At 42.5% G+C, this 19,147-nt stretch overlaps 1 protein-coding gene across 4 annotated transcripts in view; it reads right to left on the minus strand.

The window, feature by feature from the left end:
* Positions 1 to 1,952: 1,952 nt before the first annotated feature.
* The window catches only part of ALG8 (ALG8 alpha-1,3-glucosyltransferase), a 30,436-nt gene continuing 13,241 nt past the window's right edge, over positions 1,953 to 19,147 (minus strand). Inside the window, exons 3-13 of one of the 4 annotated variants that reach the window (XM_062196770.1) lie at positions 18,567 to 18,760; positions 16,454 to 16,563; positions 14,869 to 14,936; positions 12,596 to 12,722; positions 12,230 to 12,333; positions 10,985 to 11,105; positions 8,603 to 8,701; positions 7,098 to 7,203; positions 6,063 to 6,160; positions 5,680 to 5,752; positions 1,970 to 2,761 (exon numbers count right to left, since the gene is read on the minus strand). In XM_062196770.1, coding sequence (XP_062052754.1) covers positions 2,530 to 2,761; positions 5,680 to 5,752; positions 6,063 to 6,160; positions 7,098 to 7,203; positions 8,603 to 8,701; positions 10,985 to 11,105; positions 12,230 to 12,333; positions 12,596 to 12,722; positions 14,869 to 14,936; positions 16,454 to 16,563; positions 18,567 to 18,760 — 1,332 coding nt within the window. In that variant the 3' untranslated portion in view covers positions 1,970 to 2,529. Of the gene's footprint in view, positions 2,762 to 5,679; positions 5,753 to 6,062; positions 6,161 to 7,097; positions 7,238 to 8,602; positions 8,743 to 10,984; positions 11,106 to 12,229; positions 12,334 to 12,595; positions 12,723 to 14,868; positions 14,937 to 16,453; positions 16,564 to 18,566; positions 18,761 to 19,147 lie in introns of those variants that run through there. The other 3 variants (XM_062196768.1, XM_062196769.1, XM_062196771.1) reach the window with 3 other exon arrangements.

Genomic DNA, 19,147 nt, shown 5'->3' on the forward strand with positions numbered 1-19,147 from the left:
TGGCAGGGGCCAAGCACTTGGACCATGTTCCACTGCTTTCCCAGGCACATTACCAGGGAGCTGAATCAAAAGCAGAGTAGCTGGTACTTAAATGGACGCTCACATGGGATCCTAGTACTGCAAACAATTCCTCAATCTACTAGATCACACATACCCCCCAACCCCTTTAAAGATTTATTTATTTGAAAGGCAGAGTGACAATGACAAATACAGGGAGAGACAGAGCTCTTCCAGATCTGCTGGTTCACTCATCAAATGGCTACAATGGTTTGGGCCAGGAGACAGGAATTCCACCCAGGTCTTCTGCATGGATAGCAGGGGCTCCTGCTGCCTTCCTGGGTGCATTAGTAGGGAGTTGGATCAGATGTGGAACATCCGGGACTTGAACTGGTGCTCATATAGGATGTGGGGGCAGTTTAACCTGCTGCACCACAATGCCAGCCAGCAAGTCCTGGCTACTCTGCTTCCGATCCAGCTTCCTGCTAAGCACACCTTGGGATGCAGCAGATGATGTCCCAAACCTCTTAGTTCCCTGCCATCCATGTGGAAGACTCAAATGGAGTTCCTGGCTCTTGGTTTCAGCCTGGCCCACACCTGGCTGTTTTGGTTATTTGAGGAGTGAACCAGTGGGCAGAAATCTGTCATTCTGCCTTTCAAACAAATGAATAAATCTTTAAAACAAAACATGGCAGGGTTCTAAACCTTTTATGCTATCATTTCAGAGATGAGAGTATTCAGGCAAAGAATGGTTAAACAAGTTATATAATGATCAAAAAAACAAAACAAAATGATGGAGGCAGGATTTACAATCAAAGAAGGACCCTTCCTTTTTTTTTTTTTAATTTATTTATTTTTGACAGGCAGAGTGGACAGTGAGAGAGACAGAAAGAAAGGTCTTCCTTTTGCCGTTGGTTCACCCTTCAATGGCTGCCGTGGCAGGCGCACCGCGCTGATCTGATGGCAGGAGCCAGGTGCTTATCCTGGTCTCCTATGTGGGTGCAGGGCCCAAGCACTTGGGCCATCCTCCACTGCACTCCCTGGCCACGGCAGAGAGCTGGCCTGGAAGAGGGGCAACCGGGACAGAATCCGGTGCCCCGACCAGGACTAGAACCCGGTGTGCTGGCGCCGCAAGGCGGAGGATTAGCCTATTGAGCCACAGTGCCGGCCAAGATTTATTTTTATCTGAAAGGCTTTTTCCACCTGCTGGTTCACTGCCCAAATGGCTACAATGGCCGGGGCTGGGCCAAGCCAATGCCAGGAGCCCAGAACAACATCTGGGTCTCCCACATGGGAGGCAGCAGCCCAAGAACTTGGGCTATCTTCTGCTACTTTCCCAGGCACATAAGCAGGGAGCCAGATTGGAAACAGAGCAGCACTCATAGGGTGCTACTGTCACAGGAAGTGCCTTAACCTACTGCACCACAGACCTAGGATCCCTACTACTAATCACAGTGTTGTGGTGCTTTTATATTCATAGCCGTAGCAGTAGGAAGTACCTATGATCAGAAGACAGAGAGGAAAGTTAGCAGGGAGGAGTGAGATCAGCATGCATGAAAGAAGAGGTACACAGTATGGCACAGCAGGAACCTGGGCAAAATGGGAGACTGTGACAAGGACAGTAGACTAGAGAGGTCACACCCTTGAAGAATCCCCACCTTTATCATTGTAATAATAGGCTCAAAAGAAGTGGGGGCAGATTCAAGAGATAGAACAGCTGGATCAAAATACAAGGATGTCACTGACCTCATATTTTCTTAAAATACAGTTGCTAGTGCAGGCTAGAAAAATGCTGGCCGACTTTGTAGCAGATACTAGGCAAACTGAAGTCCTAGATAGTGTAAAGTTCTCTTAAGAAACAGAGAGGACAAGAGGACAAGTTGCTCCTTTATCAAGACTGTAGTACCTGATGTCAGCATAAACAAGATATATTCTCCAAGTAAGAGTAGCTGTGGTTTGCAGTCTCTGCTGCCTGCCCAATGTTTACACAGAATACTACTTCCGGCTTTGAGTATTGTCATTGTATAATGTCAATGAGAAAGTCTCCTGGAACAAGGTGTCCAGAATGGGGACAGGATACTGCCTGTGTGTATGCCAACAGGAAAATGTACCTGGTAATAATCCAAAGATACTTTGTACAGAAATACAAAAGAACATTTTATTTATATTTCCCTCAGCATAGCAGTCCAATTATGCTTCATATCCTGACAATGGTCAGCACAGGCTAAAAATAATTATGCTGTTGCTCAAACTCACTGCCTTGAGTAAGCACAACAGTCTGAATGGTCTCAGATAATTTTAACAGAGGAAAGTGAGATTTTTTTCAGATGTGTTTCATTGCTTGTGGAGGGTAAGTGGCTTCTCACCATGGTGACAATTGGGTTGCTAGGCTGGGCAAGGTCAAGTTCAGAAGAATGGCCCTTCAAACATACTTATTAAAATAAATGGCTCATGCCACCAGCAACTTTCTTCAAGTTCGAATTAATTTCCCATGAAATAATTGCTTGGCATACATCCAAGCAGTTCCATTATTCATTTTTTCTTTGTTTTGCCAACAGGAGGGCCAGTCAATACTGAAACATACAGTTTCAACCAAGAATATGTGATGCCCACGGCACAATACACAGAGGTCAGTAACAAGGGGATGAAAGGGTACTTCAGCTTCCAAGAGGTAAAAGGGAATAAAAATTCACAGCAGATTTCCAGAGGCCCCAGGCCTAGGAGGTAGAAAGTCTCCATCCAATTAAAAAGAGGTTTTTCTTTTCTGAAGAAAAAAAAAAAAGTCTGATTTTAGATGAGTCATCTTAGTTTAGCAAACACTTCCCAGCTAAAACTTTCCCACCTGCACTGTCTTCAGGTGAACTGTAGCAAAGGCTGGAGTCAAATGAGTGCATGAAATTTTACAGTTATAAAATATGTTTATCCCAAGAACCCAAATTTGCCTAATCTTCTACCTAGGCTGTCACTTAGCTGAAGCTGCTCAGAGTCAGCTCTGCATTTGGAAGAGGGAAGGTGCTGGCTGCCATGATTCTGGAGTAAGAACACAACACATAATATGTAATTGGGATGTTAAAATACTTTTAACAGTTTAAATTGGAAGTTAAAATACTTTTATATATACATGTGTGCTTGTGTATATGTGTATATATATACACACACACACACACACACACACACACACACAAAAGATTTATTTATTTTCTGGAAAGTCAGAGTTACACACACACACACACTCACAAGAGAGAGAGAGAGAGAGAGAGAGAGAGAGAATTTACTATTTGTTGGTTTACTACCCAGATGGTTGCAACAGCCGGGGCTGGGCCAGGCTGAAGCCAGGAGCCAGAAGCCTACTCTGGAGTCTCCCATCTGGGTAGTGGGGGCCCAAGCATTTGGACCATTCTTCACTGCTTTTCCTAGGCCATAAGCAAGGAGCTGAATCAGAAGTGGAGCAGCTGGGACATGAACTGGCATTCACATTGGCCAGCATCCCAGGTGGTGGCCTTTCCTACTTTGGCACAACACTGGCCCCTTAAAAAATGCTATTTTTTAGGCCGTGGCTTAACAGGCTAATCCTCCGCCTTGTGGCACCGGCACACCGGGTTCTAGTCCTGGTTGGGGCGCCGGATTCTATCCCGGTTGCCCCTCTTCCAGGCCAGCTCTCTGCTATGGCCCGGGAGTGCAGTGGAGGATGGCCCAAGTCCTTGGGCCCTGCACCTGCATGGGAGACAAGGAGAAGCACCTGGCTCCTGGCTTCGGATCAGCGAGATGCGCCGGCCGCAGCGGCCATTGGAGGGTGAACCAACGGCAAAAAGGAAGATCTTTCTCTCTCTCTCTCTCTCACTATCCACTCTGCCTGTCCAAAAAAAAAAAAAAAAAAAAAAATGCTATTTTTTAAAAAAGATTTATTTATTTATTTGAAAGTCAGAATTATAGAGAAGGAGGGAGGAATGGAGGGAGGGGGAGATAGAGATAGAGATAGAGAGAGAGAGAGACAGACAGACAGAAAGACAGACAGAGAGAGAGAGAGAGAGAGAGAGAGAGAGAGATCAAGATCTTCTACCTGCTGGTTCACTCCCCAAATGGCCATTAACAGCCAGGGCTGGGCCAGGCTGAAGCTAGGAGCTAGGAGTTTCTTCTGAATCTCACATGTGGGTGCAGGGGCCCAAGGACCTGGGCCATCCTCAGCTGCTTTCCCAGGTGCATTTGCAGGGATCTGGATTGGAAGTGGAGCAGCCAGGACACAAACTGGCAGCAATAAGGGTTGCCAGCATCATAGATGCAGCTTAATCTGCTATGCCACAACACTGGCCGCCCAAAATTCTTTTTATTTTGGTAAAACATATGTAACAAAAATTTACCATTTTAGCTATTTATCAAATATATTGGTAATGAAGCCCCAGCTCCTGTGGATGTTAAGATGAAATTATACCATTATCACCATTATCCACTTTCAAACATTTTCATCGCCCCAGATAGAAATTATGGAAATATTCATAATAATTCATCTATCTCCCCCTCAAATCTACCTCTAATTTACTTTATTTCTATGAATTTGCCTCCTCTACAATTTTGTTTAAGTGGAATCATACAATATTTGTCCTTTTGGGTGTAGCTTCCTCCTAACATATTTTCAAAGATGATCCATGTTATATACAACATGTGCCAGAATTTCATTCTTTTCTCTAGCTAACATTCTACTGTATGAATAAACCATTTTTATTTATCCATTCATTTGTTGATGGGACACTGAGGTTTTAATTTCTTGGCTCTGTTAATGTTACAATGAATATTCCTGAGTCCCTGTCTTCAATTCTTCTGTGCATATAGCTAGGAGTGGACTGCTGAGTCATGTAGTTATAACTGAGGTGTGTTTTTTTTTTTTTTTTTTTTTTTGACAGGCAGAGTGGACAGTGAGAGAGAGAGAGACAGAGAGAAAGGTCTTCCTTTTCCGTTGGTTCACCCCCCAACGGCCACTGCGGCTGGCACACCGCGCCGATCGGAAGCCATGAGCCAGGTTCCTCTCCTGGTCTCCCATGTGGTGCAGGGCCCAAGGACTTGGGCCATCCTCCACTGCACTCTCAGGCCACAGCAGAGAGCTGGACTGGAAGAAGGGCAACCAGGACAGAATCCGGCACCCGGACCGGGACTAGAACCCAGGGTGCCGGCGCCGCAAGGCGGAGGATTAGCCTGTTAAGCCACGGCGCCGGCTCACTGAGTTTTAATATATATGGGTTTTTATGGACACAATCAGATATAAACCATAAGCAATTTAAAAATTATAGAATTTAATTATATAATTTAAAAAACAATTACATAATTTAAAAATTATAGAAATAATATCACATAGTTGAGAAGAGAAAAAAATTCCATCATAAATCTACAAAAAGAAATGCATCTGTACGAATATTTAACATTTCCACTGTTTAGTTTTCATGTAAGATTTCAATTTATGCTAGGTGGTTCTACTCAAACATCCCCCAAATTAAAGATACAACCTGTTGTTATGTCCTGATGAGATGATGGGTAATTTCTGTATTTACCAATTATTTTGTAACATTATATTGCCATTATTATTTAAAAATAAATTTTAAAGGTTTATCTGACTACTTAGTAGTAAACATTTCACAAGAGTAAATATAATTATAATTTATATAATTATAAACGTAATTTAAATTGAAGTACCTGAATAGAGTCTTCAGTGAGGAAATACTATAGATGGTAAACAGTAACATGAGTAAGATTTTAATGGGAAGTTCTGTTGAAAGAACAACAAAAAAGCAACAGTGATAATTTAGCTGGTAAGAGAAAGGTTTATGATACTTGAGGCAATGTAAGTGCATAGACATAGCTGTTTAGTATTAATGATGCTTTTTGATCTTAATTATGTATTTTTGTGACATCTAAAGAAGCTTAGAATTAGGAGCAACTTGAAGATTTTATTTAAGAAAATGGGTTTAACTTTCCAAGAAGGTTTAAGGTTATTTAAATCAGACATACTGATCTGGAAACCTGGGGGCATGAGGCACAATTGTCAAATGTATCGCTTGAAAAAAGAAGCTGCTCACCTGGTGCTGTGAAAAGCAGAGGGAAGAGGGAATAATGTCCTGTTGTGGTCAGAATCAGAAAAATTGAAGCATCGTCCGCTTTTTCTACAGACAAAAGGCTAAAAAGAAAAAAAAAATCTTAAAATAATTTCTTAAAACAACAATTGAAATAATACTTGCAAATAGCTGGAAAAAAACTGCATCTATTTTTAGTCTTAGTTGAGAATATTAATTTTAATTTAAGTAGGAAACTTTAAACAATTTAAAGAATGGGCCAATTCAATGAGGAAATATCCAAAAATGAATCTTGCGCTCCTGAGTAACTGTTTAAAGAGGAATGCTGTGGGACGAGGTGTTGCCTGGTGTGGCTTTGAATCAGCCCAGCTTTGGCCAATGAGGCCATTTGGGGAGTGAACCAGAGAATGGAAGACCTCTGTCTTTGTAACTCTACCTCTCAAAAAAAAAAAAAAAAATCTTAAAAAAAAAAAAGCCTAACTAGTACTTGATAGCTGTGTGACTTTGGTTAAGTCTTAAACTTTCTGAGTCCCAGCTCCTGTGGATGTTAAGATGAAATTATACCAACTTCTTCTAACATCTTAAAAGCTGTGAGGCTCCAAAGAAAGAAAGCAATAATTAAACAAAGAAAATCTGTGGTTTAGTACAAACATTCGGTATCATTCCAGAACAGATTCAACACTTGCTTTGACTAATAACACCTAACAAGGAGCCACAGAACATTATTTTCAAAGATGTGATGACTCTAAAGCCGAGCTTTTTCCACACCATGTAATAGCTTGGCGGCATGGAACTTACTCAGTACAGCACCCTTACCAAACGTGCAGAAACACCACATGCATTTCTGCACACCTCAGGGCCTTCATGGGTCCAAGGATCCCAAGTGAAGCATCCCTGCCCCGTCCTAGTAGAAACCGGTTCCCAAGTACCTTTACCTTTGCCTGTTCTATTGAGAATGACAAGCAGGGACAGACCAAATGGAGAACAATAAGATGCTATAAAACTTGCCAGAGATGCCAACGAATTGAGCTGTCTACTTACCTCAGGGGGAGAATGGCGAGGAGTATTGCTTTTTCATGGACATGCCACCCAAACAGAAAGGAGCTCAAGGCACAAAGAATGAGACATCGAAGAAAACCTCTGGGCCCTTGGGGTTTAAACCAAAGACAGAAAACAGAGGGCTAGAAACAATAGGTAAAGACAAAAGTTCAGTATCATTTCAAATTAACTTTATACAAACAGTGTTTAGGTGAATACAATTTGTATCATCTGAAATAGAGATCCCAGACAATTCTTCATTAAACTGGAAAACCTACTGTGCACATTCCACTGAAAGTCAAAAGCAACTACTCAGAAAAAAAGGCATTTGAAAGCATAAATTTAACTCATTAGAATTAATCCACTTACCAAAAATAATAATTATTGATAATTTTAGGGATATAATACAGGGCAGCAACTTACTACTTCTTCATAATTAGTTAATTATCAAACTAAGAAAATTCACAGATATTTTAGAGCTAATAAATTAGATGTTACTATATTAATAAGCAAGCATCTGGCTTTATAGCCTAGAGCATAATATACAATAAAACCACTGCCTCCTATGTGCAGCTTACAAGACTCAGATTTGAGAGAAAGAGAAATGTCCCATCTACTGGTTCATTCCCCAAGCTCCTACACAGCTGTGACTGGGCCAGAGCTGAAGCCAGGGCTGGAGAACTCAACGTAGGTGATAGCAGGGACCAAATCATTTGAGCCACCATCTCTGCCTCCCAGGATCTGCATTAGCAAAAAAGTTGGATTCAGGTCTGGGAGCTGAACCCAGGTACTGTGATGCAGGACGTGGGCACCTTAACCACTAGGTCACTTCAGGTACAACGTGAACAAGTAGGACAGCAGAGATTCACTACCTGCATATCAGTATTGCCATGAAACTAAGTAGGATCACGTGTTGTGCTAGTAACTTTGGGCCAACTGCAAAGCAAAATTAAATGAGTGCAATAATCTTCTAAATTATATCACAACACTGAGGTCATCACAATAACTAACGATTATGAATAAAGCCTCTAACAGCACTGAACTCAGATTAGATTCTGATGTTCAAAGAGCTGTTGTTGACTCTTTCAGCTCATTATTACCATCAAGACAAAATACATCATCCAGAACATTTGGAACTTTGACCATTTAGCCAAGGATGAAACAGAACAAGATCTGAATGTCTGTGGTACAGACATTTTCCTCTTTCTCCACAGCAAGGTCCATGCCTCCCCTCCTTCCCAGGCTTTTCTCTTTTCCTGTCCCCAGGGTGAAGCGATGGCCTAACAGTCACTGGCAGCAATCTCTCCCAGAGGCTTTACCGGTAACCTTGCCTGACAGTGTTCAAAGTTATTCTAGGAATTGTTATTGAAGGGCTTCAATCTGCAGAAGAATTACAACCATGGAGATTATCCTACAATCTGAAAAGCCTGAGAGTTGAAATTTACTCAGCCACACAAAAGAACAGCAGAGAAAACTCAAAAAACAAGTACCATCTGTTGAGTTCTTACCAACACAGCCATCAGAGTGCAGACGAAGGTGGCCAAGGGAGTCACTGAGGGCAGGACTACATGCTGGAACTCCTGAACCAAGCCACTTGTCATTGAGGCCTTGGGAATCTTGCTGGGATCAAGAAGTTTCAATTGCAAACCTACAGAGTAAGCAGCCATTTTATTTTTATCAATGGAACACCGTATTTTACCAATTTCTCGAGAAGAATAAATTACTGCTGCTTAAAGGTCAAGATTTCATGGATTTATTTCTCTACTGTTCTACCTAAAATGCCTCTGGTCTTAAGAGTATAATTTGGGGTTAGAGCTGTGGCACAGTACACTAAGCTTCTGCCTGGGGCGCTGGCATTCTATATGGGCGTTAGTTCATGTCCTGGCTGCTCCTCTTCCTATCCAGCTCTCTATTTATGGCCTGGGAAAACAGTGGAAAATGGCCAAGTGCTCGGGCCCCTGCACCTGCATGGGAGACTGGAAGAAGTTCTTTGCTTCAGATCAGCTCTGCTCTGGCCGCTGCAGCCATTTGGGATTGAACCAGTGGATGGAACTCTGTCTCTCCCTCTCTCTGTCTGTAACTCTACCTCTCAAATAAATAAATAGATTTTTAAAAATATCATATATAAAGCAGCTGTTTACTATGAAACAGGAAATTTGTGCAGCTTATATGAACCTTGTGGGCAGACAGTGTAAACAGTACGTGCTCTCACTGCTTGAAGAAAGCAAGCTTTCTCAAATGCAGTCTGATCACGTCACATCCAAACTTTGAATCCCTCATTTCCTCTACCACACTGTGTTCTTTAAAGGCAGGAAAAATGAGGCGTTCATTTCTATCTCCACCACACTGGCATTCAATAAATGTATTAAATGAACCAAGTCTTGGGATGATGCAAGCCCTATCCCCAACAGACTCTGTAGTAACAAAACAGTTTAGCACCTGTGTGGCCCCATCGAATGCCAGTGAAAAACAGTACAATGCAGGGAGGGTGAAGACTACTCCGATGGTTTCTATTTGTTCACCTCTTCTTTCTGTTCTAGCCTGGTAATTCTCTCTTAAAGCTAGAAACACAGCTGTTCACCTACCACTGAATTTCCATGCAAGACAAGTCTGAGGCAGCAGACAGACACACAAGGCAAGTTACAGCAGTTCCCTAAGAGAAGGCAACTGGCCCTTGTCCCTCACACTGGCTATTCAAAGCTTTTGTAAAATACAAATGTTAGAAATTATTTTGCCAGGCTTATCAAGCCTCAAATCACAGTGTGAGGAGGATAATACCAACTTAAAATTTCTTACAAGTATGCATCAAAAATAGTAACAGCAACCACCATGCATTAAGTATCTACCATGTGCTAAGGACTGTGCAGCTTTAGCCTCTCAAGGCACAGAGAAATGAAGTAAGTGGCCCAAAGTCACACACCTGATAGGTGGTAAAAATGAACTTAGGTCTGTCTGGTTCCAAGGTTCGTGCCGATAACCTAGCACTTTGTTCTAGCTTTTGTTCCTCAGCATATGCTGCAAAGCAACAGGTAAAGTACTGATATGCTTTTACTCTAAAAAGCCAAGTTAAGACTAGGGGAATCCAATAACTTGCCAATGCCACACAGTCAGCAATTTATGGAGGTGGGGTTCTATCCCAATCATTAGACTCTAGATCAGGAGGCACAAACTAGAGCCCAGGGGCCAAATCCAGCCTGGGACCAGTTCCATACACCACTGAAACTATCAACACTTTCTACATTTTTAAAGGGTTGTAAACATACACACACACAGTATGTGGCCCGCACAGCCTAAAATATTTATTCTCTAGTCTGTTACAGAAAAAGCTTGTCGACTACTGCTTATGCACCAAGCTAGGCTGTACACAAAAATGACAGAGTGACCGATACCAAGGTGAGTTATTTTTAGTGGAAACAGCTCAGAGAATAAATTATTCTACATTTCAATTCAAACTTTAAAAAAGCACATAGCCTAGGTTTTCCATTTCTTCCCATCTCGTGCTAAAATACATGTTAACATTTTCTTTATTGGTTTAATACCCAAGGTCATGTCTTACACATTATTCTTGCTCTTTTATATATTTTAAATTTAAAAGGAGCATTCACTCTGCTGAATAATGCCTAAGGCAAAAATTACCTTCAAAAAGTAACTAAATATTTTAATTTTTTCCCCAAGGAAATATCTACAACTGCACTGCCGCAAGCAGCTTTTATAAGGAATGCAGTCTGTTTACCGCACTTCACTTGGGCCCAAGAACTAAACTCCCTGTTCATCCTGAAAGCTGGGAGAACAATTTGGCCACATTCACAACAGTAAGTAGGTTTCCCCATTTCTTGATGTGACCAATGTTTTCAATCTTCACAGTCTGAGTGGAAGGCCTGCTACCATACCGATGACAGACAGCACCTTGTCCAAGACATTGTACAAAGCCCAGAAGTTGGGAGCCCAATATGCATGGCAGAGGCCCCTCTTGAAAGGAAAGAGCCGGGAGAAGATTTGAGGAAGTTGGTTCTGTTGAAAAGAAAAATGAAGCTGATTAAATAGTCATCAATGTTTTCTAAATGCAAAAAGAGAACTAGGGAACCATCTGTGGCATACATAATGTATAGAACATTATGAGGTCTGAGTTTTTTTGTTCCTTTAAGGAATTGGTTGTATCTCTTTAGTGGTTCATAGAATTGCTTTTTTTTTTTTTTTTTACAGGCAGAGTGGACAGTAGAGGGAGATAGAGAGAAAGGTCTTCCTTTTTGCCGTTGGTTCACCCTCCAATGGCCGCCGCGGTAGGCGCGCTGCGGCCGGCGCACCGCGCTGTTCCGATGGCAGGAGCCAGGTGTTTCTCCTGGTCTCCCATGGGGTGCAGGGCCCAAGCACTTGGGCCATCCTCCACTGCACTCCCTGACCACAGCAGAGAGCTGGCCTGGAAGAGGGCCAACCGGGACAGGATCGGTGCCCCGACCGGGACTAGAACCCGGTGTGCCGGCGCCGCAAGGCGGAGGATTAGCCTGTTAAGCCGCGGCGCCGGCTAATAGAATTGCTTTTTATGTAAGCTTTCCAACTGTCCAGTGGGACAAGATACATAAAAACACTTCAAATACCAGTCCACACTATTATGACATCAGTACAATAATGGAAGAATTTACAAAGCGCAAAACAGAGCCCAGGACTACAAAATATGCAAGTCTACTAGAGCAAGGAGGGTTGCAGGGAAAACAGCACTTTTCCTTTTTGGTAGGAACTAAAATCAATCCATTGATTTCACAGTGGGAAACAAGAAAACACTTGAACATCTGTTACAATCTAGGCATTTCTGAATGTATGCTGTCCTTAAAAAACTTCAAAAATACTGATTTTGATTGTCACAGATAAATTCTAGTAAGTGAATTCGCAAATCAGGATCTGAATGATGAGAATCAATTCTGTATATAACATATAAGCATAAACATATACATACGTGAACATGCAGAAAAACATCTGACAGAATATGACTCAATCTTTGAGAAATCATACTGACTAGGAGGAGTAAGAAAGGATGGACTTTTACTTATTTCATACATTTCCGACTTCATTATTTTTTCTAAACTATAACAAAAATCATGCATTACTTTATTTATTTATTTTTTTTAAAAAGGACTTACCAAGGCTAGGAAAGGACCCAATGAAAGAGCAGTCACTAGGAAAACAACCAGTCCCAAGGAAGTAACACGGACAAAGCTGAAACTGTTCCATCGGACAGATCCATCTACAGAAAAGGAACACTGTCATTAGCCAGAAGCAGGGAAAGCTACAACCTAAGCCTATGCTAAAACTAGAATTCCTTAATTGGACACCAATCTTTATGACGTGGCAGGAGCAGAGCAAAGCCAGAATGAGGAAAGGATTGATAGGGTTAGCAACTGAGCGATATCTGTTGTATTTCACAACACTCTCTTATCAAGCAAGTCTAAGTCAACACTTCAGGAAGGAAGAAAAAAAAGAAGATGCTGCTATTAACTAAAACTTGCCTGGTTTAACTGCAGTGAAACAGTAGGATCGCAGCAGATATACCCCATACGCTGGGGCTACATAGAGGTAGATGTGTTTGAAATGTAGGAGAACAGCAAAGAGAAATGCTCCTTCCACATGCCTTTTCTAGGAGATTTAAAAGGGAAACATGATTTTAAAAATCCAGAGCAAATGAAATGCAATAATGTAGTCTCCTGGATTGGATTCTGGAAGAGAAAAAGGGACATTAGTGGAAAAACTGTTGAAATTAAAATGTACCAGCATTGGTTTCTTAGTCTTCCTGAAGGTACCAGGCTTGTGTGTAAGGCAGTAGCACATTAGGGGAAAATGGGTGAAGGGTATACAGGAACTCTCCGTACTGTTTTACAACTAATTATCCTTTAAAAATTCCTGTTTTTTAAAGATAGATATTCTGAAGGTAATCATAATATGGTATCTAGGGTATGTTTAAAAATAATTTTATGGATATGTGTATGTCTTTAAGTGTAGATCACTGTACTATTTACTTCCATAAATTTTCCAGCGCCGCAAGGCAGAGGATTAGCCTGTTAAGCCACGGCGCCGACCAAAACATATTTAAGACCCAGATAAAGTCTAGCTGATTCCATAGTCAAATTTTAGTTCATTTGTTCAATAATCATTTACTGAACATGAAGTATGTCCTAAGCACAATGTAGTTTTTTTTATGGTTAAAAGAGAAAAGTTCACCCAGATATTGATGGTTGGTTGACAGAGAACTTTTTTTTTTTTTTTTTAAATAGCCTTACGTGAGAATCTTTATTTTGACAAGTAAGGAAGAAGAGCAGTTGGGAGATGAACCAGTGGCCATATAGGATGACAGCGCTGCAGGCAGAGGCTTAGCCTACTAAACCACAGCACCAGCCCCTGACAGAGAACTTTAAATAGATATCTAATCTGATTTTTCTAAAGTCCTCTGTGGCAGTGGCCACATTTTACAGTAAGAATATAGGGAGTAGGTGTGGGAATTTGGCCTAGCTATTTAACTGCGGTTACGATGCTCATATCCTACATTGGAAGCCTGGGTTTGCTACTTGACTCACTCCCAATTCTAGCTTCCTGCTGATGCTGGAAGGCAGCAGTGATGGCTCAAGTAACTGGATTCCTGCCACCCATGTGGGAGACCTGGATTGAGTTCCCAGCTCCTGGCTTTGACTCCACCCCTGACTGATGTGGGCATCTGGGAATGAACCAGTGGGTGGGAGGTCTCTTTCAGATTAAAACATAATAATTTAGGGAAAATTTCATTTTGTTAATGAGAAAACTGAGGCTAAGAGGCTTAACAGACTTGCTTTAGGTAAAAGTTTTTTCTTTTTAAAATTTTTTTCATTTGAAAAAAATGTGAGAGAGAAAAGGGGAGACATAGAAATATCTTCCATCTGCTGGTTTACTCCCCAGTGACTGCAACAGCCGGGTCTGGGCTATGCCAAAGCCAGAGGCCAGGAGCTTCTTCCAGGTCTCCTACATGGGTGCAGAGGCCCAAACACTTGGGCCATCCTCTGCTGCTTTCCCAGGCACATTAGCAGGGAGCTGGATTGGAAGTGGAGCAGCCAGGACTTGAACTGGCGCCTATACAGGATGCCAGCATCAAAGGCAGCGTCACAATGCCAGCCCCAGTAAATGGTTCAAGCCTGACAATGTAGCAAAAATTTTTGCAAATTCTTAAACCCCAGTCCCAGAGACTGTGTTTCAGTGTACAGAGGGGTGGTTCAGAAATCTGAACGTGGATAATAATTACAACAACTTCACATAGTGGTTGTGAGGTTTACTCAATAGTATATTCCATGATCTGGACCCAACCCGATGCAGCTGATGCAGCTGAGCAACCTCTGTGTGAGCCACACAGCTCATCAGCATTAGTCAAGATTTTAAGCCCGCTCTTCTGGTTTCTAACTGCACACTTCCCATTACACTATTCCACATTCTTCTGGGGGTAAAGTACCATGATTATAGTTATCATATTGTGAAACTGCTGGAGATTTCATTCTTATGTAAATGATACCAACCAAACACACAAATTCAAGTTTAATTCAGGCCTGCCACACTCTACTAAGTTTTTAGAGAAAACGATTTTTGAAATTTTTGATGAAAATTATTTTCAAAAAAGATGAATTTGTGAGAAATAACCCCTCCAAAATATCCATAGCACTTGGCAATGCAAACTAGTTGGTTAAATAAATTCACCCACCACTGCTGCCTTTACAGGCTAAAAACCAAACTGAAGGGGAATAGACCTTGACAATTTTACATTTACCTGAAATAACCGTGCAATGGAGAGTAGCATTAATCCAAATAAAAAACCATTGTATTGGAAATGAATATCTGGACTCATGTCAAGGAAAGACAACAGAGGATACCAAATTCATAATAAACTGTGCCAGCTGAATGACGGCAGCTATTACAAAATGCTTTCTGAATACGTAAATTAAAGACAAAAATATTACTACTGGCTTGTACTTTTCATCAATATTTTTTTTAAAGATTTATTTATTTATTTGAAAGTCAGAGTTACACAGAGAGAGGCAGAGAGAGAGAGGTCTTCCATCTGATGGTTCACTCCTCAATTGGTGGTAACAGCTGGAGCTGCGCCCATTCGAAGCCAGGAGCCAGGAGCATCTTCCCGATCTCCCACACGGGTACAGGGGCCCAAGGACTTGGGCCATCTTGTACTGTTTTCCCAGGCCATAGCAGAGAGCTGGATTGGAAGTGGAGCAGCCGGGTCTTGAACTGGTGCCCATATGGGATGCTGGCGCTTCAGGCCAGGGCGTTAACCCGCTGTGCCACAGCGCCGGCCCCCATCAATATGTTTTTTAAAAAGAGTCAAATCATGGACAAACTCTTTAATTACAATGTATGTCTAAGGAGAAAAACTGAAACCTCCTCAGTTTTTTCTTACCTTGAAGACCTAGCAGCAAAGGGGCAAGAAGTTTTTGTTTTTTAGAACAAACAATAAGAAAGAAAGGGTTTCAATAGCCACCGAATGCCAATAGTATGCAGCACCCAAATCTTTTTCATTAAGCCTCACAAACGAACTTGTGAGTTAGAATTTCATCTTTAGAGATACTTCAGACATAAGTTAATGAAGGCTCAGAAACACTAATTTCTCATGGTCCTAAAGCTACAAGATAACTGAGTGCAGGCCAGACTGAAACCAAAGTCTGGGTATTTTCCAAAGCAGCTCACAGGGCAGGATTTTTTTTTTTTTTTTTTTTTACAGTGGTTAATTTGGTACTTGTGAGGACAGTATTGTGGCAAAGTGGATTAAGCCACTGTCTGTGATACTGTCATCCCATATGAGCACTGGTTCAAGTCCTAGCTGCTCTGCTTCTGATCCAGCTCTCTATTAATGTGTCTAGGAAGGCAGCAAATGGCCCACCCCAGCCATTGTGGTCATTTGGGGAGTAAACCAGTGGATGGAAGATCTCTCCATCTCTCTCTGTAATTCTGCCTTTCAAATAGATGAATAACCTTTTTTTTTTTTTAAATGCTGGTGCTTGGGACACCCACATGCCGTGTCGGATGCCCGGGTTAGAGTCCCAGTTCTGCTCTCCATTCCAGGTTCCTGCTAATGTCCATCCTGGGGGAGTGGGTTGCTCAACGTGGGTCTTTGCCACCCACCTGGGAGACCTGGATTGGTTTCTGTGCTTCTGGCTTCAGCTTGGCATAGCCCTGGCTGTTGCAGGCATTTGGGAGTGAAACAGCGGATGAAAGATCTCTCTCTTCCCTCCCCGTCTCTCTGCCTTTCAAACAAATTTTAAAAATGCAGCACACAATCACCATTAATCCTATATTAGTATATGTCAGGATAAGTAAGGAAAAGTACACAGAATCAAGGATACGGTCCACAATTAACAACCCGAAGTTCCACAGTAGCAACACGGATAGAATGAACTTCGGCTTCTCTGTAAGCTCTTTACCTGATTTCTTTCCTTCAATGCATTTACAGCACCTACAATGAAACATCAGGAGAAACAGAAGCAACATCAGTCTGCATCAGAGCCTCACAGTACTTCTACAGGCTATCCCACAATACATTTCCTGATAAACTGCCCATGCCAATCTGATCACTTATAAGGTGACCACAGAAACATCTAGGGCCAGTTTCACAACTCTTTTTCAGCTATGCCAATGAGAAACAGTCTTCACTTCAGAAGAAGTTTGAATACTGGCAAATTCTATAAGCAAATCTGAAACAAATAACAGAGGCCATTACAGAGTGCCCCTCTCTCCCCACAGAGCCTCGGTTTCCTCACAAATAGAAACAGTCACCGTAAAGCGTAACTAAGAATGCTGGGTAAGTTAACAGTCTGTACAGAGTTCCTGGTTCTGGGAACTGGCACACAGGTTAACAATCTTAGCTAATTGTTCCCCTACTTTGCCGATGGAAATTAATTCTAATCCTGTTTCCCTTCTGCTTGTACACACTTTCTCTGGGAGCTTGAATTCAAACTGAGTTACAAGGAGTGCCCTACAAACCATCTTGCCTTCCAACTCCTGCCAGGTCAGACTGAAAGTTCAGGAGTCAAGCAGGAGTTACTCAAGGGGAATGAGCAGGGGTTAAAACATTCCCAAAGAATTTTTCCCTAACTGGGGAAAGAGTTCAGCACAGAGGGCTTCACAACTGGAAGCTATCCATTTATGACAAGGGTCACTGAAGGGACACCAGTACTGCTCTGTCACAATCACATCAGCAGGCTGAACTATTATGACAGAGTGGAAACCAACACTAACTGACAACCTTCCCCCTTTTTTTTTTTTTTTGACAGGCAGAGTGGACAGTGAGAGAGAGAGAGAGACAGACAGAAAGGTCTTCCTTTTGCCGTTGGTTCACCCTCCAATGGCCGCCGCGGTTGGCGCGCTGCGGCCGGCGCACAGCGCTGATCCGATGGCAGGAGCCAGGTGCTTCTCCTGGTCTCCCATGGGGTGCAGGGCCCAAGCACTTGGGCCATCCTCCACTGCACTCCCTGGCCACAGCAGAGAGCTGGCCTGGAAGAGGAGCATCCGGGACAGGACCGGTGCCCCGACCGGGATTAGAACCCGGTGTGCCAGCGCCGCAAGGTGGAGGATTAGCCTAGTGAGCCGCGGCGCCGGCCAGACAACCTTCCCCTTTGACATCACTGTGTATAACATCCTATATTTGCGAAGCACTAAGATTTCTTGAGTTTCCTACAACGCAAGCTCCACAAAGGCAGGCTATGGTGGTTAGCACATGCATATGTGCATATGAGCATGCATGTATTATGTTTCTGTGCATGTATCCAAAGAACAGGGCAGGCCACAGAAGCCTCTGGGAGGTTGTTGCAAAGAAGGAAAGAAAAGCAAATGGGGGGGGGCTAGCACTATGGTGCAGTGGGTTAAGCCATTGCTTGGGATGCTTGCATCCCAGTCCCAGCTCCTTTGCTTCTAATACAGCTCCCTTCTAATATGCCAGGGAAGGCAGCAAATGATGGCCCAAGTACTTGGTCCACTGCCAGTCATGTGAGAGTCCCTGATGAAGGTCCTGGCTCCTGGATTTGGCATGGCCCAGTCTTGGCTGTTGCTGGCATTCTGGGAGTGAACCAGAGGATGGAAGATCCCTCTCACTCTGCCTTTCAGATAGATAGATAGACAGACAGACAGGCAGATAAAAAATCTTTTAAATACAGAAAAAAGCACATGAAGCTATACGGGGTGGGAGAACCAGCCCTGAAACTCCACTTGTGGACCTAATTTTTACAACATTCATAATCTTCTACTTCTGCCTTGTGACCCCACTTTACCCCAATTGCTTCCATAAGATTCAGCTAGACTGCTTACTAATTACTCATGCACTGGAAAGTACAACCTGAGTTTTCACTATTTTATCCTTTGCTATTATATGAACTTTGTTTCCCCAAATCAGGAATAATAGTATTTAATACTGTAATATTTCTTCAATACCTTCAATACACAAATGACATTGTCCAGACTTACTCATAAACAGCATACACAAAGAGTGCATCTGTAAAGATGACAGAAAATCTTTGGAAAAGTAAAGTTCTTGAGCTGGAATAATTCAGATTGTGGACCTTCAGCATCTCTGGATCAAAATATTTGGCCACATGTGACAGGGCATATTCAAACCACGCAAAGAAGGGGGGGTAATCCAAGGTCCACTCTGAAGTAGCCTGTGATAAAAATCAAAGAGAAAAACACATCCTAAGAAACAGAATACACAAAGAAAGTGTAAAGATGCAAAATTCTCATTCTCTAGCCTTTATAAAAAAGCACAATGAAATTAAATTGTTTAAAATATGCCCTGATGGGGCTGGCATTGTGGCATAGAGGGAAAGCCACTGTCTGCAACACTGGCATTCACATGGGTGCTGGTTCATGCCCAGCTGCTCCACTTCTAATCTGCCTCCCTGCTAATGTACCTGGCAAAACACCAGAAGATGGCCCAAATGCTTAAGCCCTTGCACCAACATGGGAGACCTGGAAGAAGCTCCTGGCTCCTGTCTGGCCCAGTCCTGGCCATTGTGGCAGTTTAGGGAGTGAACCAGCAGATAGAAGAT

Source organism: Lepus europaeus, chromosome 7, assembly GCF_033115175.1.
Source record: "Lepus europaeus isolate LE1 chromosome 7, mLepTim1.pri, whole genome shotgun sequence".
Classification (NCBI taxonomy): domain Eukaryota; kingdom Metazoa; phylum Chordata; class Mammalia; order Lagomorpha; family Leporidae; genus Lepus; species Lepus europaeus.